This window comes from Pleurodeles waltl, chromosome 3_1 (assembly GCF_031143425.1).
Source record: "Pleurodeles waltl isolate 20211129_DDA chromosome 3_1, aPleWal1.hap1.20221129, whole genome shotgun sequence".
Lineage (NCBI taxonomy): Eukaryota > Metazoa > Chordata > Amphibia > Caudata > Salamandridae > Pleurodeles > Pleurodeles waltl.
Genome location: NC_090440.1, coordinates 1,869,477,159 through 1,869,504,144, shown reverse-complemented (window position 1 = coordinate 1,869,504,144; position 26,986 = coordinate 1,869,477,159). Strand labels below are relative to the sequence as shown.

At 43.0% G+C, this 26,986-nt stretch overlaps 1 protein-coding gene across 1 annotated transcript; it reads right to left on the bottom strand.

Annotated features, from left to right (window-relative positions):
* LOC138285688 (gamma-crystallin 1-like) lies at positions 1-26,986 on the bottom strand. The gene is made up of 3 exons (XM_069225954.1): positions 26,039-26,986; positions 23,801-24,043; positions 1-319 (listed from the first exon to the last, which is right to left on the bottom strand). Exons 1-3 carry the CDS (start codon positions 26,045-26,047, stop codon positions 44-46), a joined length of 528 nt encoding a protein of 175 aa, XP_069082055.1. The 5' UTR covers positions 26,048-26,986; the 3' UTR covers positions 1-43.

Below are 26,986 nucleotides of genomic sequence, written 5' to 3'. Positions count from 1 at the left end.
TTTTTTTATTCAGTTCGGCTTCCATAACACAATTGAAATTATTTTAGCAATTATCTCTCACTCGTCTGAAAGACCCAACATGTGGATTTGAGGACCCCCATTCGCTGTAGCTCCTGTACTCCGCCGGTCTTAGGTAGTACTGGTGACCTCTGTAGTTAGGTTCGTCATAGAAGACCCAGTGACCATCCTGCACATTACAGGAGTAGATGTCATGGAAATAGAAGTGCTGATGAACATGTGGGCAATCTTCTTTGAACTCCATCATCTGGCCCCTAAAGTTCTCTTTTTCATAAATCCTTATTCGGCATGAGCCGCGGTACTATAAGGAGATACAAAGAAGGAAAAGAAGAAAGCTGACATTTAGGTTCTTAATTAAATATCCGATCTACATTTTCTTTAATTCACATTATTTTTTATTCACATAACTTTAGCTTTTTAAAACGTATAGCTTTCATCACGCACTTAAAACAAACATACAAGAGTTATGCATGCACTAAAAATAGATTTGCTGACAAAATATTAGTTGTGCAAATGACACATGAAATAAACATCTAGAACCTGCCAGTTATGAATAGTCATAATATTTCTAAAAGAATAAATGCATTTCTACAAGAGGCTCAGGTGAAGAACTATATAAATGTTGTTTAAAGAAATTTTAGAATGATCATTAGAAAGGTTGAAAAGATTATTGGCTTGCTATTTGTGAAGTTAATGACTGTTGCAATAGTTTGTCACACATGTCTTTATTTAACAGTAACAAAATGATTCCTCCTAACACATACTTTACAGAAAATAACTAGAAGTTCATTTAAAGGTCAGTGGGCTTTGAATCCATTGTCAGTGGAAATTTTTACAACCGTGCTGTTGCTGACATGGGTCCACAACACTTTCCTTTAAAAGGCAATGCAGTGCCACAATGTCAGTATAACCATGTCAGGATGCTCTTTGTTGTCGGGGGCGTGGCTGGAGGTCACGCACGATGGCCGCTGCTCTTTAGAGCTCCATGAGGCTTCAGCACTTCCTGGAAGGAAGGAGATGTTTTCACATCAAAATGATTAATTTCTCCAGCATTTTTGAGCACCCGAGCTCTGCCACTGCATAATTATGCCTTTATCTTACAGAGACATCGAGCTTTGAAGTCATTTCAGAGACTTCATTAGAGGGCCTTAGGTAATTATTTATCTGCTTCATTTGCGTTTCACTCCATAAGCCTCTGCACAAACCTAAACTTTCACAGAGATGTTTCTATTTGACTTTTAACTGCTTGCCTGGATGTCATTCTACAAATCTAATTTCCCCTGCAATGGAATATCTATTACCTTTTGACAGCCAGCTGAAATTTTGACCTCTCTCTTCAAACACATTTCGCTGAGGTTTTCAACTTTCAGTATTCACTGGCAGCTCTTGATGTCAAGGAGCTCTTTCAAATTGATCTTCATAACATGGTAAATGCTTTCCTTTGACGGAAGGGATTTTTCCTTTTCAGAAGGTTCCCTTAAAACTAGTTACCAATTGTTTGACTATGTGCAGTAAAGTGCTTTGCTCTTGTGGTATTCTGTCATGCCTGTTCTGAGAGAATAATTTAGGATTTTCTATTTATATATTTTTTATTATATTTTACTCTGTTGTTGGAAACTTCTTGCAGCAGCTTCTCATCGTAATATAATTTCATCATCACCTCACATTGCTGGCTTCCTAATGCCAAATTGCTGCTAGCTTTTATGGGGAGACCACATAATTCTCAGAGCAGCCAGTCATCCTCTTTCTCCAAGTCTAATAATCCTCTTCGAGTGGTGCGCAAACATATAACTAAATCTTCTCTACCATCAGCTTTAACAATGGATAGTGCTACAGACTTTTTAAAGGATAGCGCCTCTTCATCTCATGCTGCTGGCACAATTGTGAAAAAACCATCTAACACCTCCTCCGTCAAGCGCCCAAAAAAAGAACTTGATTCTCCCTCAAAATCACCTATACATCTTACTCTAGTTGATGTCATGGAGGAATTGCATGCATTAAAGCGCTTTATGATGGACACTAATGCCTCTTTGCAACGTGTTGAGGAGCAATGGTCCCAACACGAACAACGAATTTGTACTCTGGAACAGAGAGTCAGTAACCTTGAAGATTGTAACACTGTCAATCCTCAGATCTCCAAGGACATAGCTCAACTTAATAGGCTTACTGAAAATGTAGAAAATAGAAATAGGAGAAACAATCTTTGCCTTTTTGGGATTCCAGAAGGATCAGAAGGCTCTAACATGATTGCATCCCTTCAAACAGCGATACCTTTCTTTGCTTGCCTTTTACCTCTCCCCTCTCTATCCAACGGTCACATCGCTTAGGTGCACAGACTTCAACTGGCCCTCATGCACATCCTAGAGGAATTATTATTCTCTTTCTCCAATTTTCTGACTTGATGCAAATACTCTAGGAAGCCAAAAAGATGGGCTCTTTGCTATGGTCAGGTCATGAAGTGTTTTTCACACAAGACTTTTCTCCTGCTACAGCTGCATGTCACAAACAGTTTTTGGACTTACGTCCACAACTCAAATCCTTGAATATTCAATATGGTCTTTTTTACCCATGCCTTTTCAAAATTACATTAATGGACAAATCTTACTTGTTCGAGGAACCTTCGGCACTACAAACATTTATTAACCAACATAAAACAGAAGCAATGGATTTAGGAGCCTCTGCAATTACTTGAAGATATAATTTAATTTGTCTTTAATGTCCTTTCTTTTTTTTTTCTTCTGGACAGTTTAATAGTAATGGTTGTGTTTAGCATTCATATCCATGATTTTCCTTCTCCGCATCTTCTTATTTTCTTATTTATTTATTTTTTTAGATAGTGTTCTTTGTGCAATCCTCATGTTCCTTTCCCAACCATCCAAATTGTTCTCCTACATGTTCCACTGGTAAGGTTTGATTTTTATTGTTCTTCATGTCACACTCCTTTACTGTAGTTATTACGTTATTTGGTCTCCTGAATGGTACATTTTTCGTTTGTATGGTTTTTTTTTTTCTTCCATGAAACTCACCTTCATATATTTTAATATCTAATATCACTTTTCTTGTGCTGAAGCTACTCTTGCCTGTCTTTTCAGGTTCTCCGCTGTCCCTCTACCTTTCAGGGTATTCACTTTCTATCTTGTCTTCTTTAGCTTTCGTGGACTTTAGTCCTTGTATTGCCACATCCATATATATACAACTTCTGAAGGTCATCTTCCTCCTTTTCTTTTTCTTTACTATCTTGTTTCTTTCCCATTTCTTTGCTTTTGCAAAATTGATATGCCTAGTTTTTTCCTTGTTACAGCAGTTGTTTATTAATACCTCTTGTTATGCAACTTAAAACTGTTACTTGGAATGTTAAGGGGCTTAAACACCCCATTAAACGTCAGCATGTCTTATCTCACCTAGCCCGTTTGAAATGCCACATTGCTTTGTTGCAAGAGACTCACCTCAACGACTCTGAGGCAATTAAGCTTAAAAAACAATGGGCAGGGGACATTTTCTACTCCCCTTCCACCAGAAACAAAAATGGGGTAATTATACTCTGTCATAAATCTCTCAAACCTACCATAATTTCACAGCATCAAGATACAGAAGGTCGCTGGGTACTTGTTACATTTACAATTGACAATATTTCTCTTACTATCCTAGATATATACGGCCCCACACATCCAGATCCAAATTTTTGGAAGAATCTTTCACATATTATCTCCGAACATTCCTCAAATAATTTACTAATAGGTAGTGACTGCACCCAATTTCTCGATCCATTTTTGGACAGACGTTCCACATCACGTTTCGTTCAACATGCCTCCCACAAAGCTTTAATTTTTTTTATTTTACAGCATTGGCTCTCTGATTCCTGTAGAATATGCAATCCCAACCTCTTGGAATACTCTTTTTATTCTCCTACCCACCATTCCCATTCTAGGCTTGATTATATCTTTCTGAGTAAAGGTTTATTGCAACATATGGCCATCTCTGAAATCGGTGCTATTTTGATCTCAGATCACGCACCTGTGATTACTGACCTTGATCTTTTTCTTAATGGTTCTAAAACATCTTCATGGAGGTTTAATAACTCTCTACTTTTAGATGCTACTTTGATCGCTTCCTATAGTAAGTTTATAGAAGAATACTTCCACATCAACAATAGTGATCAACTATCATTTCACTTTGTGTGGGATGCATTAAAAGCAGCCTCTAGGGGTTTCATCATAAGTTACGCTCTCTCCAAAAAAAAGCCTGCTCAACAAAAATCGACTTTCAACCTTGAAAATATAACGTCCCTAGAACATGAATACTACACTCACAAAACTAGTAAATCACACCTTGAAGCACTAGTCTCAGCTAAAATGGAGTCTAACCAATATGCCATTGAACAAGCATGCCGCACCCTCCTGAAAATAAATGCCAGATATTATGGTGGTAACAATGAAGCTGGTTCTCTTCTAGCTCGATATTTGAAACAAAGAAAAGAAAAAACAACTATTAAATCTATCACAGATAACAATGGTGTTAAACACTTTAGAGATAAAGTTATAGCATCACGTTTTGCTTCTTACTATAAGGCCCTGCACACTCCAGAACACACACCAACAGTTGACTCTCTCAACCAACATTTCTCTAATCTCAAACCAAGAGACCCATTGCAGATTGACCTCTCATCTTTAGACCAACCCCTACAATTTACTGAACTATATACAGCTTTACAATCTCTCCCCAAGGGTAGGGCTCCAGGCCCAGATGACTTCACAGTAGAATTCTTTATTCAGTTTGCTAAGTCTCTCTTCCCCAAACTCTTTCAATTACTTAATCACTATATAATGTCAGTTTCTACATCTGGCTCATTTACAGAGGCCATGATTTGTCTTATTCCCAAAAAAGATCAGGATGCGACTGACTGTAAAAATTATAGACCCATATCTTTATTTAATACTGATTGTAAACTCTGTGCCAAAGTTTTAGCTCTTCATTTACTCCCATATATACCTGACCTTATTGATTCGCATCAATCTGGTTTTATCCCTAATAGAAATGTAGCAGATAATTCCCGTACTTTTTAAAATATTTTTAACAAGGCATTTAAACTTAAGATTTCTCTGGCAGCTTTATCATTGGATGCGGAAAAGGCCTTCAATAGGGTCTCCTGGGGTTTCTTGTCGAAGGCATTGGAATGGCATGGACTAGGTACTAAATTCCGGCATTTTATATCCATTCTTTATTCCTCACCATGTTCCTCGGTTATAACAAATGGTATCCAATCTCCTTTTTTCCCTCTTAAAAGGGGTACTCGTCAGGGATGCCCATTATCTATTTTACTATTTATTTTGGCTCTCAAACCTTTGCTATACCAATTAAAAACGTCTGGACAATTTACGGGGTTTCAAATTAATAATGCACACATCAAATTTATGGCATATGCTGATGATATTCTTTTGTTCATGTCTCACCCTGACACTTCTCTTCCTGCATCCTTGCATGAGCTCAACTTATAATATTCTGATGTATCTGGCTATAAACATAATATAGACAAAACAGTGGTCTTAGCACTTAATGCTCATTGCACTGGCTCTGTATTCCTTGATGCAGGATTATCTTGAAATTTTTCTAAGATTAAATGCCTGGGGGTATGGTATTGTACTACTCTTAAGGATACATTAAAGACTAATTTAGAAATCGTATCTGCAAAGCTTGTGGATCTCACACAGAAATGGTCTCCGTTATATCTCACGTGGTGGGGCCGCTTGGACACCATTAAGATGATTCTTCTCCCTATCATTAACTTCTTCATTATGATGCTTCCTCTTAAGATTCCTAAACTATTTTTTAGTTCAATTGATAAAATTCTATCCAAGTTCCTGTAGAACGGAAAACAATCCAGAATATCTCTCTCGAAATTAAAACATCCTAAAGTACAAGGTGGAGTTAATTTTCCTGACTTTTTAACTTATCACAAACCTTTTGCATTAAGCAAATACAACCCTATTTATCTACACTCAATGATGCCCCTCAAAAGCTATGGGTCTCCTTGGAAGAAAAATGTATTTCTCCCTTTTCTCATAAAAAAACATTACATTTATGTCTAACCCCCCAAAATTCTGGTTGTCCAGCACTATCTCCCATTCAGTCAACTTACTGAAACCTTTTTTTATTTTGCATCTTACCCCCATTAATCAATTCTTTAACAGTCCTATTTGGCACAATAGTTCTCTTAGGAAACAAGGTAAAACCTTGTGTTGGAAGGCTTGGATGACTATAGGTATTCTTCTCATTTCCCAATTATATCATAGAGACTCTTTCATCCCTTTTACTACTCTCTCAGCAATTTATAATCTTCCTATTTGCATGAAATTCCAATATATCACTCTTTCTACTCTGGTCGAAGAGGCCCTCAATAAATCATTCTTCTCTTGCATCATCTCCACACCCGATCATAACTTCTAATTATCCTACAGCAGCTGGAATGTATAAACTTTTAAGAACGTCTGTTTCACCTAGACTCAAATCACCTATTGAGACATTGTGGGAATCAGATCTTGGTGTTGTTTGGCCAACTTTTTTATGGGATAGAATATGGTATAAGATACATTCCACTGCACGTACTGCAAGCCTCACACAGACCCTATTTTTTTATAATAGACTTTTCTACACTCCTGTACGCCTTTACAAACTCAAACTTGCACAAAATGACAATTGTTGGCGCTGCCACACTCAGCAGGGTACTGACTTTCACATGTTTTTTTCTTGTCCATCCCTATCTACTTTTTGGTCCTCAATATGGTCTGTCATTTCAGCAATAGCTCAGATCTCCTTACCAATGTCATATGAATGACTGTTTTTGGGAGGCATACACAATATCTGGAGTTCATTCAGGCCTCTTGGAAAATTGGTGGACCTTTTGCTTTCTATTGCAATCTCTATTATTACTTCTAACTGGAAATCTTCGGAGAACATTACTCTCAAACAGTGGTGGAATTATGTATGTTATCATCATAGACTTGACAGCTACAAGCTTGATTCAACAGGAACTTTCTTCAAACATCATCAGCTATGGTTGCCATTATGTAACTATCTCTCATGCACTGCGAAGGAAATAGATTTTTCTCCTCCTTTTTAAAAATGTCAATATATTTCCTGTTTTTCTTCTTATATATACTTATTTCATCTTACATTCGCTGTAACTAATGTCTGTTACCTCTCTCTCCACATGGCTATCACTTGATTCCCTTTTGTATCCCTATAGCTCTTCTCCCTCTTCCTTTCTCTTTCTTCTTTCTTTATTCAAACTTGGAGTCTTCGATACTATGTTGCTGTATATGCCTAATTCATTTACATGTTTAATTTGCATTTATAAGTTCAATATTATTTATGCATATATATTCAGAACTGCATATCTCTCTCCTGGCAATGTTAAGTTAATGTTCTTGTAATTGACTCAATAAAAAACATCTTTAAAAAAAAGGATGCTCTTTGTCTTTTAGAAACAAGCCTAACATGTTTTGCGTTTTTAAACAAATATCCCTGATATGGCTGAGGTCTCTTCCAGTATGTGGGGGACCTTTTGCTCTTTTCCTCTTTGCATTCATCATGCACAGCATGCAATGACATTAGACCACTGTGTTGGAAGAGCATTTTCAATAAGAATGAGGCTGCAGATTCTGTTGGATTGAAAATCTGCAGTGGCTGGCCTGCTGGACTTTCCAAAAACCGGAATCAGCTGGGACTCTGCTATTAGAAATTCAGCAACTCTCCTGATAGCAGAGGAACAAAGACAGACTGATGTCTTTGGGCTTTTGGTCTATGCGCTCTGCACAGTGTAGCGTCCTGCTCAGCCTGGATACTCACCAATGAATACACCACATATGGAGCTATGTAATACACGTTTTTATTCATCTGTGTTACTTCACCAAATTCTAACACTTGTGTCATCACTCTATAGAGTCTTCTAGGAGCCAAAAGGGTTATGTCATACACACTCACATGACATCTCCCCCTCTAGTAAATATAAAATTAAAATTTCTTACAGCACATATATAATTATAGCTCTTCAATAAGCCTTGTTGGCACTTTGATAACTCATCCTGATTGTGTCTTCGGGAACTGGGAATCAGTAATGGGAGTGTCAATCTGCTTTGGCGATGTACAGCAGACTGGGATTTTCCAATTGTCTTCTCTGAGCCAGTCTGTACATTGACATCAGAATCTGACGAATATGAAGTCACATGTTTGAAATGCGAGGAATCCCTCCTAATGGATTTCACAGGACGTTGAGCAGTGCCATGTGCACTTTGCTGGTTATAACATGGAATGGCTCTGCATCACATGGAGCATCAGATATATGTCCTCTTGGCGGACGTACAAGCACTTGATCTCCTCTTATGAAAAAAACGTCCTTTGTGTGCTGTCTCTTGCCTACATAGGCCTTCATTTACTATTTATGATCCTAGTCTTTTGAATGGGTATCATTATCAGTTCTTGATCTGGTGTTGGTCCACTGAGGTTAATTGGTCATCATAGCGAGTGAGGAGTTGGATGGTAAGCTCGCAGGGTAGAATTCAGGACAGTCTTGAGGTTGAGCTTTTCTAAGGCAGCACTCTGATTAGCTTTCTTTAATGTACTCAAGGCCATTAGCCTGTGGCCAAATATATGTGCTCTTCTGATGCTTCATGTTAAGGAGATTGAGAAAGTCTTTGAATTCTCGACTATTGAAAGGTGTAACATTGTCATCTTTTAAAATTGTAGTAATGCTCCATGTCGCAAAGATGTCATCTAATCTCTAACTTACTGTTTTCTGAGTGATAGACAAGAGATATTCAATTAATGGCAAGCAAGAGTATTCGTCCACAATTATCATCGTGGATGTTCATTTTCAAGTGGACCGAAAAGCAACAGCAATTCTTTCCCATGCATGCTTTGGCAACTCTGACATAGTTAAGGGCTGTTGAGTGGTTTTTGATGACAGGCAGTTGCATAGATTACAGGCCTTCAACTCTCTTTCAACTTGTACATCGAGATAAGGAAACCAGACTTGATCTCAGAGAGTTTGTTTAGTGGCAAAGATTCCAGAATGTCTTTCATTGGCCACGTCAATAATCTACATTTGGCATTGGATTGAACTTGAGAATCAAGGCTTTTTAACTTGACACTACATAACTTCATGAGCTCACAGCATTTTCTTTATGACTTCTTTTACACCATCACCAGCAAGATTCTTGAGGTATTTGATTATCTTTTTGTCATTTGTCTCTTCTGGCACATCAATGAAATGTCAAATGTCTCGATGCCAATATTTTGCTTTTTGGCATTATCAGAGGGTGGTGGTGGTTTCAGGGAGGCGTCAGCATTATAACTGTTCATGGGATTGGCTGACATGGGGACTGGAGCTCTCTCCAGCTCCATCTGGTGGTTTTGGTGAAATGGTTCATGCACACCATCTCTGAGGTCTTGTGATGTGCCAGCCTCTGGATCGTCATGAACAGTCAGTGGAACTGTAACTTCTTTCTTGACCTCCGTTGGAGCCCTTCACTGTCTGAAGACTTATGGAGTTGTGCAGAGCCTCCACTCGGAAGCTTTGGTTGTGTGCCTCTTCAGGTATTGGAAGCAAACCCTGTGCTTCTTCTTGGATCTCCTCACTGACCACTGATGTTGTAGAGCTCTTCTGCTTGAGGATCTAGTAAGAGTGATGGCAGTATGCTTGGTTATCAATTGTTCTGTCAGCTAGCCCACTTTCCTGTATCGGTTTAGTGATGCCTTCCTCATTATCTCTCCATGCACTGTATAGCTCTATATTGTGTAGTACTGTGGTATGGCATTGGTAATAGTTGCTTGATAAACAATGCCTCGACTTCTGAGCAAAACTTTCTTTATCTTCAAACATTTCACACCTGCTGGAGTTGGGCTTTGACGAAACATATGCTGACCATCAGTCTTCAGCACTTCGACTAAGGCACGCGTGGCACACAAAGGTAGATTTTCTGTGAGAACAATGTTGATCATCGGGTTACTTATCCCCTATCACGTTGCCAGTTGTAGCATCCTCCCCAGCCTGAGTACACATCAATGAAAATGCCACTCATGAAGATATATATTACTCTTCTTTATTCGTCTGCTTGTAACCACAAATTCAACATTCTAAACCTGCATTAGATTTACCATGTTCTAACCCTTCGGTCATCTGTCTATGGAGTCTTTTAGGAGCCAAAAGGGTTCTGCCATACACACTCACACAAAACTACATACAGCAACAATTAAATGAGGCAAATGGGTCCTCCTTACAAGTGGCCTCTTACAATTCCTAGAATTTCCTCCTTCGGAATTATCATTACTGAAGAGGTCCTGGCAGTTTTGGAAGCAAATAATGGGAATTATATGCTCTTGGACAACAGCATGCGGACATCAGAATCACTGTGCTGATGCAGGATTTCCCAGATATTCCACCTAAAGACCTTGTCTTACTGCATCTGGTGAAATTTCGAGTTGGAATACAACTCCCCAGTGATTTTCCCCCTTAACCTACAATTCCAGTGCACCCGGTAACTCTTATTCTCCAACCTGGCTTACTTAGTTTAGAGGGAAAATGATCCTCCTATGTTGTAACATTATCATGCAATGCTAAAAAAAAATCTTTGCTGAGGTTCAGGTAAACCAGCAAACATTACAATCATCCTGAAGGGGAGAAAATATAAGGAACTACACAAATATTTACTCGCAGTAAAACCATTGCTCATGCTTAATTTCAACAGACCAATAACTTCTGTAAAAGCTTCTCTGGCTAAAACTAGACCTTATTTATTTCTTATTGTCTGGTAGGTGTTAGACCCACCCTATTTCACAGTTCTTCTTAATTGTATGAGTACCTGGTAGTTCCAATTCTACTGCTTCATTAAATCTACGCACATTAATAGCAGTCAAGACATAGACCAATGTAAACTCCAGTGTGCCAGTTTTGTTGTCCCACTTTCAGTATATCAACCTCCTAAACCTTTGTATATATATTCACAATGCTCTAAGATACTCTAGAGCATTAAATGTGGCTAATTACTAGGATATATTTAAATTACTTTATTTGTACATAAATTATATCATGACTATAAACATGCACACAAACCTGCACTAACACAAATAGAAGTGTGTTTTTTTTTTTCAAGAAATGAACAACATTTGAGCTACAACAATCTCCCAATGAGTTATCATGCTATGAACATTCTAGAGCAAGAAACAGGAAGTGACCATCCTTCTAGACCTTTTGTCCTCACTCCTTTTCCCCATCATGAGTTTCCTCAAGATCCCTGTCATGACCCATCCAGTAATTGCTCCCTTTTCAGTAATCTTTCCATTGAGTTGGTTCTAAATACTAATTTGACTCACCCTACCAAGGTTAGTCATCACCAACATGTACATCTCCAAAGGCCATGCACTTTCTCCCAACACCAGTTTTCTCCAGCCTGTCTTTCCTCCTTGCTAAGACACCCTACTCAACACTATTACCACACTGTGGCTAGCTTTTCTTCATCAGCTTTTTCATGGCTTCATTTCCAACTTCACCACCTTCTTGTTTTATTTCTTCAGCAAAAAACACATGCAAACAAAAACAGCTATGTAATGAACGTATCCATCTAGCCTGCTTCAGCCCACACCACTGAACCCACTTCAAAAAGGCTGCTTTTATCCAGTGTCTCTGCATCCAGCTCCACACTGAAATCTCTGAAGCCAGTTCTACCCCACTGCAAACACTACCCTACAGTTGATGCAGCCCTTTCTGCCTTAAAGACCCTGCTGGGGACAACCCCAGTCTACAGTTCCAACAACAATTCAGAAATCAGAGCCCTGCTTCCAGTTCCTAATATCAAAAACTGACTCTGTGTAGTAACTGCTATCACGATCTCAACCCAGCCACCTCTATCCCAGTACCTACAGGCAGCACGTCCCAGTCCATACAAGGGTGTTGGAAAATGGGTTATTGGTAAGGGCAGGTAGGTACCTACACTTAGCAATAGGCCACTAACCTCCACTTAGGACCAGTTAGGTCTCAGTAAATTAAACCCAGCTCAACCCTTGGTAGCTTGGGAACGAGCGACAAGGCTTAACTTAGGAGACAGAGTGTAAAGCATTCAAATATCACAAAACAGTAATTAAGTAAAACACAGGAAACAGTTAAAAAATCTAAAACTAATTTATAAAAATATACTATATTTTTATCTTTAAAATGACACAAAAATGAATACAATCGGATAAGGGGAACCAGAGATATGAATTTTTTAAGAATTATTGTTTTCTAGCGCCTAGAAACAAAAAGCGCCAATCTGGTCATCTGGTCAATCTGGTCGCACCTCTACCGGGGCAAATTCAAAGTTTAAGGTCGACCGCATTGGAGCCCAGCTCGGGTACAGCCTGCAGGAGGCCTCGGTCAAAAGTTTACCTTCACACTTCACACTCGTTTTTCTGAAGATTTTCTTCAGCGGGACGAACCTGCCAGTCCAATCCGACCTCCTGGAACTCTTCTCCGGATACACGTCGCAGGAGCCCTCGGTGGAGATTTTTACCTTCAGACTTATTCATTTTTTCGAAGTGAAAATCCTTCGACCGAGGCAAACCTGGATCTTGATCCGACGTCCTTGGAGCCCTCATCGGATATGCTGGCTGGGAGGTCCCGGTCAACTTTCTACGTTCGGACTTAGGGGGTCATTCTGACCTTCGCCATGGCGGAGTGTGGCGGAAGCACCGCCAACAGGCTGGCGGTGCTTCCTGGGCGATTCTGACCGCGCCGGTTTCCCGCTGGCCCAGGGAACCCACCATGGCGGCGCTGCTTGCAGCACCGCCATGGGGATTTCGAACCCCTTCCCGCCAGCCTGTTTCTGGCGGTGTCCAACGCCAGAACCAGGATGGCGGGAACGGGTGCCGTGGGGCCCCTGGGGGCCCCTGCACTGCCCACGCCACTGGCATGGGCAGTGCAGGGGCCCCCTAACAGGGCCCCACAAAGATTTTCACTGTCTGCTGTGCAGACAGTGAAAATCGCGACGGGTGCCACTGCACCCGTCGCACCCCTTCAACTCCGCCGGCTCCATTCCGAGCCGGCTTCATTGTTGAAGGGGCTGTCCCGCTGGGCCGGCCGGCGGTCTTCTGGCGGTCGCCCACTGGCCCAGCGGAAAAGCCGGAATGGCCGCCGCGGTCTTTCGGCGGGAACCGCTTGGCGGGCGGCGACCGCCGACCGCCGCGGTCAGAATGACCGCCTTAGTCTCTTTTTTGGAGATTTTCTTCACCGGGATGAACCTGCAAATCATGCCGTGTCGCGGTTGAGGCAAGCCGGCTAGAGTTGCTGTGGCGGGTCGGTCCCTCTATGGAGCTTTTTTTCAAAAGTTCTCCAAACTTCTCCAAAATTCTGGATCTTCTTCCAGATGTTCCTTTAAGGTTCTTTTGGGGCCCACGGCTCATCCCAAGGTTCCAGAGGCTCTGAGATGATCCTTGGGGGTGTGGAATACAATTCCCAGAAAGCACCTGGCGCAAACTCCTTTTTGGCCACTGGACAGTGGTCAGCTGGTTGATTTCTTCAGGAGTTGGTATAGGGGACTCTGGTTAGCAATTTTTTACCTGTAGTAAACAGGGAGTCCCTCCTTGAACCAGTTGAAGCTAGGCAAAGTCCTTCTTGTAGTGAAGCCCGGGTGTGCAGCTGGTGCAGTCCTTCAGAGTGCAGGGTCCAGGTGCAGGCCAGGGGTCCAGCAGGGCAGTCCTTCTTCTTCTGTAGTTCTTCCCGGTAGGGATCTGGTAGGGAACTGAGGTGTGGGTGCAGGTCTGCCAGTTTTATCCTTGCTCCTGGGTGAAAAGCAGGGGGGTCCTGGTTCTCCAATCAGGTGCAGGGTCCTTCCCCCTGTGATGGCCATTCCCTGGGAAGTGTGGCAAATATCACTCCCGGGAGGCAACATTCCTCAAAAATCTATCATGGCTGAAAGTGATTTTTGGAGGTTACATCTGGCTGAGCCCACCCACTGGTGTGGCTAAAAATCATAAACATACCCCTCTCCTGCCCTCTCCTAATCTAATCAAGGGGGCACATAGTTGTCTGGGGTTGCAGGAAGTGGGGGTGTTGCTGGGTTGCTCCAAATGTCCTTCTCTGCCTTTGAAGACCAGTTTGGCAGCCCTCCCCCTTCCTGCCTCACCATCTGCTGAGGGGAGATCCCCCCCCCACAGGCACATCTCTTTGTGTGAAGCCAGGCCACTTCACACCTCCTCAATGCAGCCTGACCAGACTGCCAGAGGCTGGCCAATCAGAGCACAGCAGCAAAAACACTGCAGGGCTGAATTTGGCAACTTTTCAGGTAAAGTTTAAAACTCTTTACCTGAACAAGTTATATTAAATCCAACAACTGGACGTTGTGGGATTTATTACAACAATTAATTGGATATCAAACTCTTTGTATCTGTCACTTAAGGGGACTTTTAAAATTAAAATAAAGTTTCCCCATTCTAGCCTATGGAGGCCATTCACTACAATGAGGGAAAAACAAATATGGCTGTTTTTACCTCACCAGGGCTTATACAGCTATTTTTATTAGGTCCCTGCTTATAATTACATGGCACACAGCCCTAGGGGCACATAGGGCACACCTTAGGGGTGACTTATATGTAAAAATAAGGCAGTTTAAGACTTTGGAACTACTTTTAATTCCAAAGACGAATTTGCATATAACTTTAATTTAAAAGCAGCCAGCAAGGCAGGCCTGCTTTAAAAATGACACTGGGCACCTCAGCAGTGCACCTATGGGTGCACTACCTATGCTGTGGTTCCTAAACCTACATGCCCTACCATATACTAGGGATTTATAGGTAGGTTAACTTAGCCAATTATAATTAGCCTAATTTGCATATCCACTTTACGCAGAGCACAGGCCCTGGGACTGGTTAGCAGTACCCAGGGCATCATCAGAGTCAGGAAAACACCAGCAAAAAGTGGAATTGGGGGAAAAAAGTTAGGGGGCCTCTGCAATCAGCGCTGTTTTCTCACACCATCCTGCAAGGCTACAAGTTGATCCAGTCAAGAAAGACACGTTTCCCCTCATGGTACGCCTCAACTTCCTAATCGAAACCGGTGCCAGAACCACCATCCGAGGGACCCTTGTGTACTGGCCCCTGGAACCCCTCCCCATCTTCTACAAAGCTATAACCAAATGTATTGCCCCCCTGGCCATCAACTCAAGACGCTACTTGCTTTTAGGAGACCTCAATTTCCACCATGAAGATTCCAATGACCACAACTCCATCGCCCTCCTGTACAACCTAAGCAACATTAGACTCAAACAGCTAGTCATCAGCCCCACACATTTCGCAGGACACACCCTCAACCCCATCTTTACAGCCAGTGGCAGAATTAAATTTGCACAACAAATGTAGCTTAAGTGGACCGACCACCACATTGTGCACTTCAACATAACTAGCAGACCGGAGCCTTCAACCACACCCCCAGTCCGCAAGTTGGGAAAAGTCATGGAGATTAAATGGACCTTCGCCCTCAACACCAACAAACCCAACACCTCCAGCGTGCTCAAGCATGATGCCCACAAGCTCTCCGAATGGATCCTTAACTGCGCCAACAAGGTAACCCCCACATGGAGCTCCAATATCAGATGATCCAGCAAGGCCAGTTGGTTTTCTCCTGAACTCTGCATACTCAAGAGAGAATGCTAATGGCTAGAAAGAAGATGGCACATAAGCAGAGACCCAGTGGATTGCACTACCTTCAAATGAACACTCAGTAAATACCATTGTCACCTACTCAGCCACATTGAAGAAGGCACCAACTGCAACAAGGAACTCTTCAAACTCGTGAAAGAGTTCTCTTGTCCTGCAGCCACGGAAAACACTATTTAACCCTCTCAGACCCTCTGGAACTCACTTGCCAACTATTTTCATGACAAAATTGCTGCAACTACAGCAACTTTCAACTCCAACCCACCAGCATTGCTCCATCTTCTGAGCCCTCCAAATGACACCCACTAGCACCTGATCACCGATTGGAAGTCACTATCCATCGAGAAAACAGCTGCCCTCGTGAGCTCAACCCACTCTGGCTCACCCATCGACCCATGTGCCCATTACTTCTTTGACCTAGGCCAGAAGGAGATCAGTAGCGTCCTTTCACTCATCCTCAACACCTTTATCATGACGGCCACCATCGCTGCAGCATGAAAGCAAACTGAGGTCAAACTGCTCCTGAAAAAAAATCTGCCGACCCCAGAGAACCCCAAAATTAACACTCAATCTCACATCTCCCCTTTCCAGCTAAGGCCCTCGAAAGAGCCATCAGCCAACAGCTCAATGATCATCTGGGAGAACACAATCTACTGGACACCTCCCAATGCAGTTTCTGCAGCAACCAGAGCACTGAGGCTGCCCTAACCACTGCAACAGACATCAGGTCTCTCCTCAACCGTGAAGAGAAGGTATCCCTGATCCTCCTTGATCTCTCTGCCATGTTCAACACCGTCTCCCATTACACCCTAACCTCCGGACTTCACCACTTCGGAATCCAAAGCAACACCCTCAAATGGATCCATGCCTTCCTCACCAGCTGCACACAGAGTCTTTCTCCAGCTTTTGACCTCCGAGCCCAAGAACAACATATGTGGTGTACCCCAGGGGTCATCACTCAACCCCACCCTCTTCAAAACCTACATGACACCAATGGCTGAGGTTGTTCTCTCTCACAGACTCAATATTATCTCATATGATGTTGACACTCAACTTATACTCTCCCTCTCCGAGGACCACTTCACCCCCGATGAGATCCAACTGACTGAAAGTGAACACAGACAAGACAGAAGAGATCATTTTTGGTAACAACACCTCCCATAGGATGGCACCTGGTGGCCCCCTACGCTCGGAAAAAACCCCAAACTCTGCATGCATCATCATTGATTGTAAACTCACCTTCAAGCGATTAACGCTGTACCTTTCTCCTGCTTCTACATTCTCGGCATGCTACAGAAGATTTTCAGATGGACCACTATCGAAGCCAGAAAAACAGTAACTAAATATAGGAAAGTACCCTCTTTCTTGGCATGGTTATCCCCTTTTTCTGCCTGATGTCAGTGTGTTAGACTGTATTCACTGGGACCCTGCTAACCAGGACCCCAGTGATTATCCTCTCTCTCCCAAAATTGAGAATTTCACCCACCATTGGCACACTAGTGCCCCAGTATAAGTCCATAGTATTGGTACTTAGGTACCCAGGTCATTGTGGTTCCAGAGGATCCCTATGGGCTGCAGCATATATTTTGAGACCATCCATAGGGAGCTCAAGCAAAGGGTTCTGCAGGACTGCCATTGCAGCCTGCGTGAAAAGGTGCAAGCACCCTTTCACTGACACTTTTCACTACACCAGGTTACTTATAAGTTACCTCTATGGCAGGCCTTCCAGCCCATAGGCAGGGTGCCAAGTACCTGCATGTGACGGCAACCCTACACTAGCAGAGGTGCCGCCACAATCTCCAGGCCCATTGTCCCAGACTTCGTGGGTGTGGGGATGCCATTTTACGTGTGTACTGGACGTAGGTCAATACCTATGTCCAGCTACATAATAATAACTCCGAACATAGGCATGTTTGGTATCAAACATGTTGAAATCATACCCCAAGGCTTTTGCAAGCATTGGTTTGTATGATTCCATGCACTATGGAGGCTCCTTAGAGGACAACCAGCATTGCCATTACAGCCTTCTGAGGGTTTCCAGGCAGCCCAAGCTGCTGCCACCTCCCAGACAGGTTTCTGCCCTCCAGTTGTTTGAAAAGCTCAATCCCAGGAAGGCAGAACAAAGGATTTACTTTGGGAGAGGAGTGTTACTCTTTCTCCCTTTGAAAATAGGTGTTACAGGCTTGTAGGAGTAGCCTCTCCAGGCCACTGGAAATGCTTTGAAGGGCACATTTGGTGCCCTTCTTGCATAAACCAGTCTACACAGGTCCAGGGACCCTTAGTCCCTGCTCTGGTGCAAAACTGGACAAAGGAAAGGGGAGTGAACACTCCACTGCCATCACCACCCCAGGGGTGGTGCACAGACCTCCTCCAGAGGGTCCCTGGGTTTTGCCATCTTGGATTCAAGGTTGTCAGGGAACCCTGGGAGCATCTGAGTGGTCAGTGCAAACAGGTAATGTCAGAGCCCCCTCCTAATAGATGGTGTCTCAGCTAGGTGACTAATTTCCCTTTCAGGGCTATTTAGGGTCTCTCCGTTGGGTAGTTTCTCAGATTCAGATTGCAGGACTGGAGCAAGAATCCTCTGCACCCTCCACTTCGACTTCTGACTGAAGAAACTGCATCTGGACTCTTCAGGACCCTACAATCTGCAACAAAGAAGCAAGACACCTTCTGCAACATTGTAACTCCTTCCAGCAACTGCAACATTTCCCCGGTTGTGCATCCTCTGAGGACAGCCCGTCTTCAGCCTGCATCAGCAGGAAAAAGGAATCTCCCTTTGGGTAAAGGAGCCACTCCCCTGATTCTGCAGGCACCAACTGCGACGACGATCAGCTGCGTGGATCCCCTCTCCTGCTGAGCTGTGTGGATCCTGCATCACGGGTGGTAGACTGAAGTGGTTCTGATGGTCCTCTGTTCCAACTGTCCAACTTGGGTGAAGGTAAGCCCTTGCCCTCCAAAACAAGACAGTACCCCGGTGCACCACATCATTTGCAGCTGCCACGTCTTGTTGGCATCCTTCCTCCAAGATCTTCATGCATCTTGAAGCTCTAGCCCCCAGCACTGCTTCCTGTGACGCACAGCTTCGTGAGTGGTTACCCGGTGGCGTGAGCACCTTTTTCGTAGTGCTGTGTGGGCCTCTTCTGCAACTTTTCTGTCCCCATACTGTGGGACTCTTGTGGGTGCTGCCTGGTCTTCTGTGGTCTGTCTGTGTTGCTGAGGCCCCCTTCTGACTTCCCTGTGGGTAGAGCCCATCTGGTCCTTCGTGGTTCCCGGCAGCGCCATTTTCTGCTCACTGTAAGCTTTGCATGTGCCAAGGCTTGCTGTCAGACTCTGACAATGCAAACCCAACTGCAATCCTCCATCCAGTGTGGGACATCAACTGCACCAACCAGGATCCCGACTTTGTCTTCTTGGGTGCAGTGCTGACTCTTCTTCTTCACCGGTGGTTCACCTTTTGCATCTCCTTCCTGGTGGGTAGGGGCCCCTGCCATTCCTGAATTCTACTGTGTTTCTTGTACTTGGTCCCATTCTACCACAGGTCTTCTTGTCCAGGAATCCACTGTTGGTGTCTTGCAGTCTCTTCTGGGTTTTGCATAATTCTTCTTCTCGTTTCTGGGTGCGTTCTTGGAAAAGTTACTGTGATTTACTCCTGCTTTCCTGGTCGCTGGGGTGGTTGTGGTACTTACCTTTGAGCTGTCTTAGTATCCCCAACTCCCCTCTACACACTACACTTACCTAGGTGGGGGACCGAAATTTGCATTCCACTTTCTTAGTATATGGTTTGTGCTCCTCCCATTTCTTCCTATTGTGATCTTCACTAGCTGCACTGTTTTCTAACTGCTTTTATGCCTATTTCTGCAAACTAGTGTATATGATTTGTGTATTACTTAGCTCCTAAGGGAGTGTAGTCTCTATGTTATTTTTGGTATTTGTGTCACCAAAATAAAGTACCGTTATTTTTTAACACTGAGGCCCTTATTGTGAACTTAGTGGGAAATCCTACAGAGTTCGCAGCTGGCGGTTGGAACATCGACTGCCAGCATGTTGAGGATCCTGCCGGCCCAATAAAGAACATTCTGCTGGGCCGTCGGGCAGAAACAGTGTTTCCGCCCGCCGGCTCAGAAAAATGTTGGGCCTGTACATTGGCGACGGCTCCATGTAGCAGTGTGGCGGGTGCTGCAGCACCCGTTGTGCATATTGCTGCCTGTAAATTGGGCAGTGACATGAGCTACAGGGCTGTGTGCGGTGGGCCCTGCACTGCTGATGGCAAGTGCATGGGTAGTGCAGAGGCCCCCAGGGGGCCCCAGGGCACCTATTCTGCCAGCCTTTCCCTAGATGAGGGAAACCGCCAGGGAAAGGCTGGGGGAACACAGGTTCTTTATCTGAAGGGCAGTGCTGCTTGCAGATAAGGAACTCCGCCATCGTCAGGCTGCCTGGCGGCGGTTGCCTAGTGGTGGCTGAATTCCGCCTGTGGTGGTCTCCCTGTGTTCAGAATATGGCAGTCCAGACTGCCATGCCAGTGGCGGTAATTTCCGTCACCACTGGCATAGCGGTCCGGACCGCCAGGTTTATAATGAGGGCCTGAGTTTTTTCTTTCTTGTCTGTAAGTACTAAGTATGACTACAGTGGTACTGCATGAGCTTTGCATGTGCCCTAGATAAGCCTTGGCTGTACATCCACAGCTACCTCTAGGAGCCTGGCTTCTAGACACTGACTACACTACACTAATAAGGGACACATGGACCTAGTATAAGGTGTAAGTACTATAGGTACCCACTGGACCCAGACTGGACTATGGAAATGCCCTTTACGCCTGCCTCCTCGCCCAAGTCCTCCACCTCCTCCAAGCAATCCAGAATGCTGCAGTGAGACGCGTCCCGGACCATCCCAAACAGACAATGCCCACCCCCCACCTCAGAACACTCCACTGGCTGCCCAGGCACAAAAGGTGCAAATTCAAAGTTCTGACTGTCGCATACAAAGCCCTCCACAACATTGGACCCGATCTCATCAACCATAGACTCTCCTTCCACCGGCCCACCAGAGAACTTAGCTCAACTTCCCTCGCCCTCACTCAAGTACCACTTGTTCGTCGCAACCGCTGCGGAGGTCGCTCCTCCAACTTCCTCTCTTCCAAGATCTAGAATGATCTCCCCCTCCACCTGCACACTGCACACACCCTCTGTGACTTTGAGAGGAAAGTCTTCGACGAGAGTCGACCACTTCACAGTGACAACCCCCAGCTCCTGGATACCTTCCGGGGTGAGAAGCTGTGTTTTACAAACATTGATTGATTGATTAAGTGAAGTTTGGCAAATGACTGCTAAACCACTTTATATTGTACTTTGAAAATCTACTCCATATGGATTCAGATAGGGGGACTCATTTTCCTGGACAAATTATTCGGGAGGCATGGAGGGCCCTCAACATTGTGCAGTTTTTTCAGTGCTACTATTATCCACAGTCCTCAAGAGCTATGGAATGCCAGAAAGGCATATTTAAAAAAACTTGAAAAATATGTGTTGGTTGCATTTTAAATTGCTGTTGCCTGTGAAAACAGGCCAAAATCTACACAAGATAATAATAGGAAGCCCTATCATTATCCTCCCAAGTCCAGTGTTCTCGACTATTCATTTCACTGATAATGTGATTGTGGACTGATGAGTAGCATTTATCAATACATCTGTTCGCAGGTGTCTGTTGTATTGACTGAAACACCAAAAGGAGCTTGCTGCAGCTTATAACCCAGAGTTTGGGTTTTCAAGAAGGTGCCCTAGCACAAGTCAGCTCTTCAGTTTCATTAGAGGGGATCTTCCATGTATTGTTAGTGATCAACACCGCTGTAAAGTGCCAAGCATCCAAAATCTTTCCACCATAAAAAAACGATTGGAGACGATTAGAAGGATGGTGTGCACATGCTAGAAATCTTTCCTCCAAAGAAGACTTATTGGGAGGCCCCAGGAAAAAGAAATAGAAATAGTGGAAATTAGATCTGTGTGCTAGCATTGAGCAGCACTCATGTTACAAATGCACCTGCATAAAATACTACTTGTTTGCATAATCTGCTTGAATGAATGAATGATCTTTATAGCAAAGATTAATTAAAATCGTAGCAAAAAAATTACAGATAATTTGCATGATTTTTATTATTTTGTGTTACGCTTGTTAAACAAAATTTCCAAAACCAGCCAATTTTGCTAATTGACATAATTACACACTATTCAAGGTAATGTGCAGTCTTTGGTAAAAATATACATCAAATGCATGCGGAAAACAAAATGTGAGAAGTTTTGTTGACAGTGCTTTAGTTTAAATGTGTCCCTGCACCAAAAATGAATTAATTAATGCATTCCAATTAACACGCAGTCCTTCTGACATTCACAGATCCAGGAGTGTTCGGGAGTGGTACTGCAGGTGCCAGCCTCCTAACTAGACTTGGGCAAAATTTTAATTATGCCAAAGCGATTGGAGTCATTTTAGTAAGTATGCATTACTCTTGTGATCCAAAGTTTGTGAAATTATATGATTATGCCATCTTGAGTAAATGAGAGAAAAAAAACCTACCGCAGGAGCACAGGAACAACGATCTATGATGAAGCGAGCAGCTGCTGGCTACTGATGTTCATCTCATGTAGCATTCAGTGCTATTTTCTTTGCACAAAAGGAATCATCAGGTCCATTTAGGACTTCAAAATGGCACTAAATGTGGGATCATGCTTCCCAAGAAATTATGCATAATTACTAGTAATTTTCCTGTAATTTCACATAATTATGCTAGAGAAAACGACATTAGTGATGTCCACCCCTACTCCTAACCAATGAGATAAAAGTTAACAGGGTGACTCTACCCATTTTTGCAGCACTTTCTGTGTGTTGTACTGTAAACTAGCCCACAGTGCCCCTGTCTACCTGAATCCAACATGGCAGAAGCTTTCTTCCCGAGGTCAGAGATACTTGTGCCTATCCAAAGGTGTGACTATAAGAATAAGCAAACCCCTCCCTTGTGGTCACTCCAAACCAGATCAGGGGCAGCACTGCCAACTGACTGTGCTTTGAGCGAAGCTCAACAGGAGGTAAAATGGAGGAGGCCTAGGTGTGAAGTGCATCTGCCAGTGACACAATAGACACCCTTTGAAGCTCAGGAAGAGGCTGGAAACTGCTCCCAGGCCATCATGCCCAAAGAGGAAAAACACCTTTTCACACCAAAGAATGTTGTCCACTGTCTGGGAGCAATCCATATTCCACGACAGGGCAGCCATTCACCAGTCAGGTGACACTGGACACAGGTAGAAAGGCACATTTGTCTTTGGCAGGAAAATGTCACTTTCAAATAGTGTAGTTTTCAAAATAGTACTATAAAGTCTTACTTTATCATTAAGTTGAAATTTAAATTACTATCAAAATGAATTCTGCAATCATTTTTCTAGGTGCTCCAGAATTGAAAATACGTTGCTGTAATGTAGTCCAGAATTCCTGTATGAGAAAGGCAGCCTTGCTACAGGGGACGTTTTTCACTGCCAGGACCTGTAAACCATTAAATATGCATGTCTTGCTTCGTAGATACCGTGGGCCCTGTCCTATGGGTATTTAGGGCCTACTTTAGGAGTGACTTATGAATATTAAAAAGGAGGGTTTAGACCTGGAATAAGGTTTATTTTGGTAGGTCGAAATGGCAGTTCGCACACACAGGCTGCAAGGGCAGGCCTGGAGTCATGTTTTATAGGGCTACTTTAGTGGGTGGCATAATGAGTGCTGCTTCTCACTGGTTGCTTTTAATTTAAAAGCTCTAGATACAAGCTGTACCATATACAAGGGACGTATAAGTAAATTAATGTGCCTATTAGATGCCAATGTTACCATGTTTAGAACAGGAGCACACGCACATTACCATTGGTTAGCAGCAGTAAAGGGTGCAAAGTGCTCTAGCCAACAAACACAAGCTCGTTTAAAGAGGACAAAACATCTAGAGGGAAACCATGCAATGATACATTGAAATGACCATATATGTCACTATAAAATATGAGTCCTATCTTTCTAATCATATTTACATTTGAATGATGACGTTCACATAGTAGGACCTAACAATAATGACATTACTTACCTGTGGGGTCAAGCGGCAAGATCTGATAGGGTCATTGTACCCCATCCAGTGCTGGAAGTCTGGGTATTCACCTGGTCTCAAGTAGTACTGGTGCCCCCTGAAGTAGGGATGCTCATAGAGCATCCAGCTACCATATTCCACTCGAACAGAGTTGCAGCGGGTGAAGTAGGAGTGCAAGTCAGAACAGTCAGAGTCACATTCGTAGAAATGGCCCCGGAAGTTCCGTTCCTCATAGAAGATGATCTGGAATGAACACAGTTTACACAGGTAGTTAACAGAATTGGATGGGAAATTTCACATGTTAAGTTTTAGTTGAATGAAAACATGTCTAAAGCATTTTTATAAGGTCAGTGTAATGTTCTGAACAAGGCTGAACGTTTCCCTGCAAAAGTTGACATTTGTGCGGGATTCGTACCAATTGTTTTCTGAATTTGGCTCAAAGTTTCCCTGGCAAAATTAACAGTGGTGCTGGAATCCACCAAATTTTTGACATTGATTTATAGTTACTATAAAAATGAGCCATAAGGGACAAAAACATGTCGTGCTTTGTTTTGCTCTTATTTGCTGTTTTTCGTGTGTTGGCTCACCAGGCCACTCTTGTTCTTATTTCCAGACCCTTAAAATTCCTCATGAGAATTTCAAGGGCACCTTATGCCATGAAGATTGTGTATGACGCAAAAATACAGCATGCGGAAGCAATTTCAACAACATGTCATTCTAAGGTACCCACGCATTCACCGTACCATTGATGTATACAGCGTTATTAACATTCCCAGCTACTACCAAGATCACGGCTTCGTATATCGAGCTTGTAATTACACATACTTTGAAAACACAAAGTGCCTGCAACCCAGTTATGAAATGTAATTCAAACCACAGCTTTAAGTCACGCCTTAAGTATAGAGGGGTGACCAACCAGAAGAAATATGGAAGTAATAATCAAACTTGTCTCCTCGACCCGCACTAATCAGACATATAGATGGATCTATCATTACACGTATTGTTGCCGGGAACTTTACTCAGCTTCTTCTACAACACCAGCATCTAATTAACATTATCTCCATTGAAAAGTGCAAGATTATATCAAAATTCGATACTTTTAATGACCCGGAGCCGAAGACCCACTGCACGGGTGCTGTATCACCGTGTATGTTGAAAAGCTGCGGTGGTTGAGGGTTGGGGCCTGCAGGAGACAAATTAGGCCGAACTCCCATTTCATTCCAGAATGCCTGTGCCTCCCCTGCAGTGTGATAATTGAGTTACCTCTATTGGTCCCGGTACCTATCACTCGTTTTCTGAACATCCATTGCAGAAGGGGCCCCATTTTGATCTCTGGGGCTGCCATCTCTCAAGCCAGTCCCATACCTCCTCCAGAATAGAAGATACCAGGACTTCAGCATCATGACAATACTTAAAGTATCATACACTTAGGGGCAGATTAAAGAGCCCCTAGCGCCTCCTTGCGCCACATTAGCGTAATTTTTTTGAGGCAAATGTGGCCCAATGAGGCCAAAATTGCAGCTCCAAATTTACAAAGTGGCGCAAGGCATGCATTGCACCAATGTTTAACCCTTTGTGGCACTGGGTGCAGCACCACCTTTCTTAAATCAGGGTCTTAATATACTAGTTGTGCAGTTCACCATTCACAGCTTCAAAAGAACATGAAATATGGGAAAAGGAGTATTATGGAGTTGTTTAATGTGAGTGGGTGGCCCACCCACCTCAGAGGCATACAAGAGAGCGTCTTGGTGTCTCTGTCAGCAGTCTGAATGCGTGCACCATGACTGCGCTTGGAAGGGCCCCTGGCTTATAAGGGAACACTGGTAAACTGTGTGTTCTTTCTGTCGAGTAGAACGGTGGCCGAAGACCCTGTTCGTGGCTGATGATGGGTAACAAGGGGAGCCCTCTAAATTTGTCACCATCCTGTTTGTCACTCGGGCCACGTCGGCAGTATTGTTCATTTGCGTGCTCCTTGTCACCAACAGTAGAAGGTAGTAGAAATGTAGATCATAAAATGTGAGCAAAGAATTACTGTGAGTTCACCTAAGACTAGACTCTGGGGTGAAAAAACAGGCGACCATAACCTCTGTGGAAAAAAGCGGCCATGCCTGCCGCCTTTTACAGCAGTATTATAGCCTAAATTAAACGTTTTAATGCATCTGAAGTCTTTATTAAATAATAAAATCAGGTACATGTTTGGAATTTCCAAAAAGGATTTTTGGCAAAGCATTCACTCACCTTTCCCATGTTTTACGCAGGAGATTTAGCAGGCTTCATGCAGTGAAGAGATAAACACCACGTCCCTTATATACGTTCACTCAAGTGACCCGCAGTACATAATCTATACATTGCTAAATGAGGACTTTTCTAGTCCAGTAAGGTAAATGTGTAGGTCTTTCTGTTCGAAACTACAATGCAGTTTACACTGCCTTCATGTGTGCGCTGCCATTGTTCTCTTTTGCTTACTGTGGAAATGCAATTTTAGAGGAATTGTCTGGCTCTTTAAACGTTTCGAGATAGGTAAAGAATTCAGCTTCAGTGAATGGTTCTTGAAAATGTAAAGCGCTAATTTAACTGGTAATTCATTCAGAATTTCCTAAATTAGATACTGGGGAGTATTGTACCAAACGAGACGGCATCCACGCTATTAATGTATGTTAAACTGAAATATCCAGTGTATTTTTAGAGCATATTCTTTAAAAATGCCAAAACTTATAAAAAAGGAAGGACCCGATTTTTCTTCTTACTTTTCTAATTCTTATTTACGCATTATGAAAATCAAGACTTTTCTCGACTTCGCACATTCAATTCTGAATACCTTTTTTAACTTGAAGCTGCTTTATATTTAGTATACTATACACAAAGGCGTACCTAAGGATAATTAGAAATCTGGTATTTTTATTTTTTTATTTAATGCAACTGTTAGAAATGGGGTCTTCGGTTGGCAGTTAGGTTACCCCCTGTCCAAGCAGAGACCCTCACTCTAGTCAGAGTAAAAGAGAATCAATCTCAGCTAAACCCTGCTTACCCCCTTGGTAGCTTGGCACGAGCAGTAGGCTTAACTTCAGAGTGCTAGGTGTAAAGTATTTGTACCAACACACACAGTAACTTAATGAAATCACTACAAAATGACACAACACAGGTTTAAAAAAATAAGAAATATTTATCTGAACAAAATAAGACCAA

Coding starts and splice junctions, on each gene's coding strand:
- LOC138285688 (XM_069225954.1), bottom strand. Junction 320..23,800: donor CTTGCCGCTTGACCCCACAG/GTAAGTAATGTC, acceptor ATCTCCTTATAG/TACCGCGGCTCATGCCGAAT.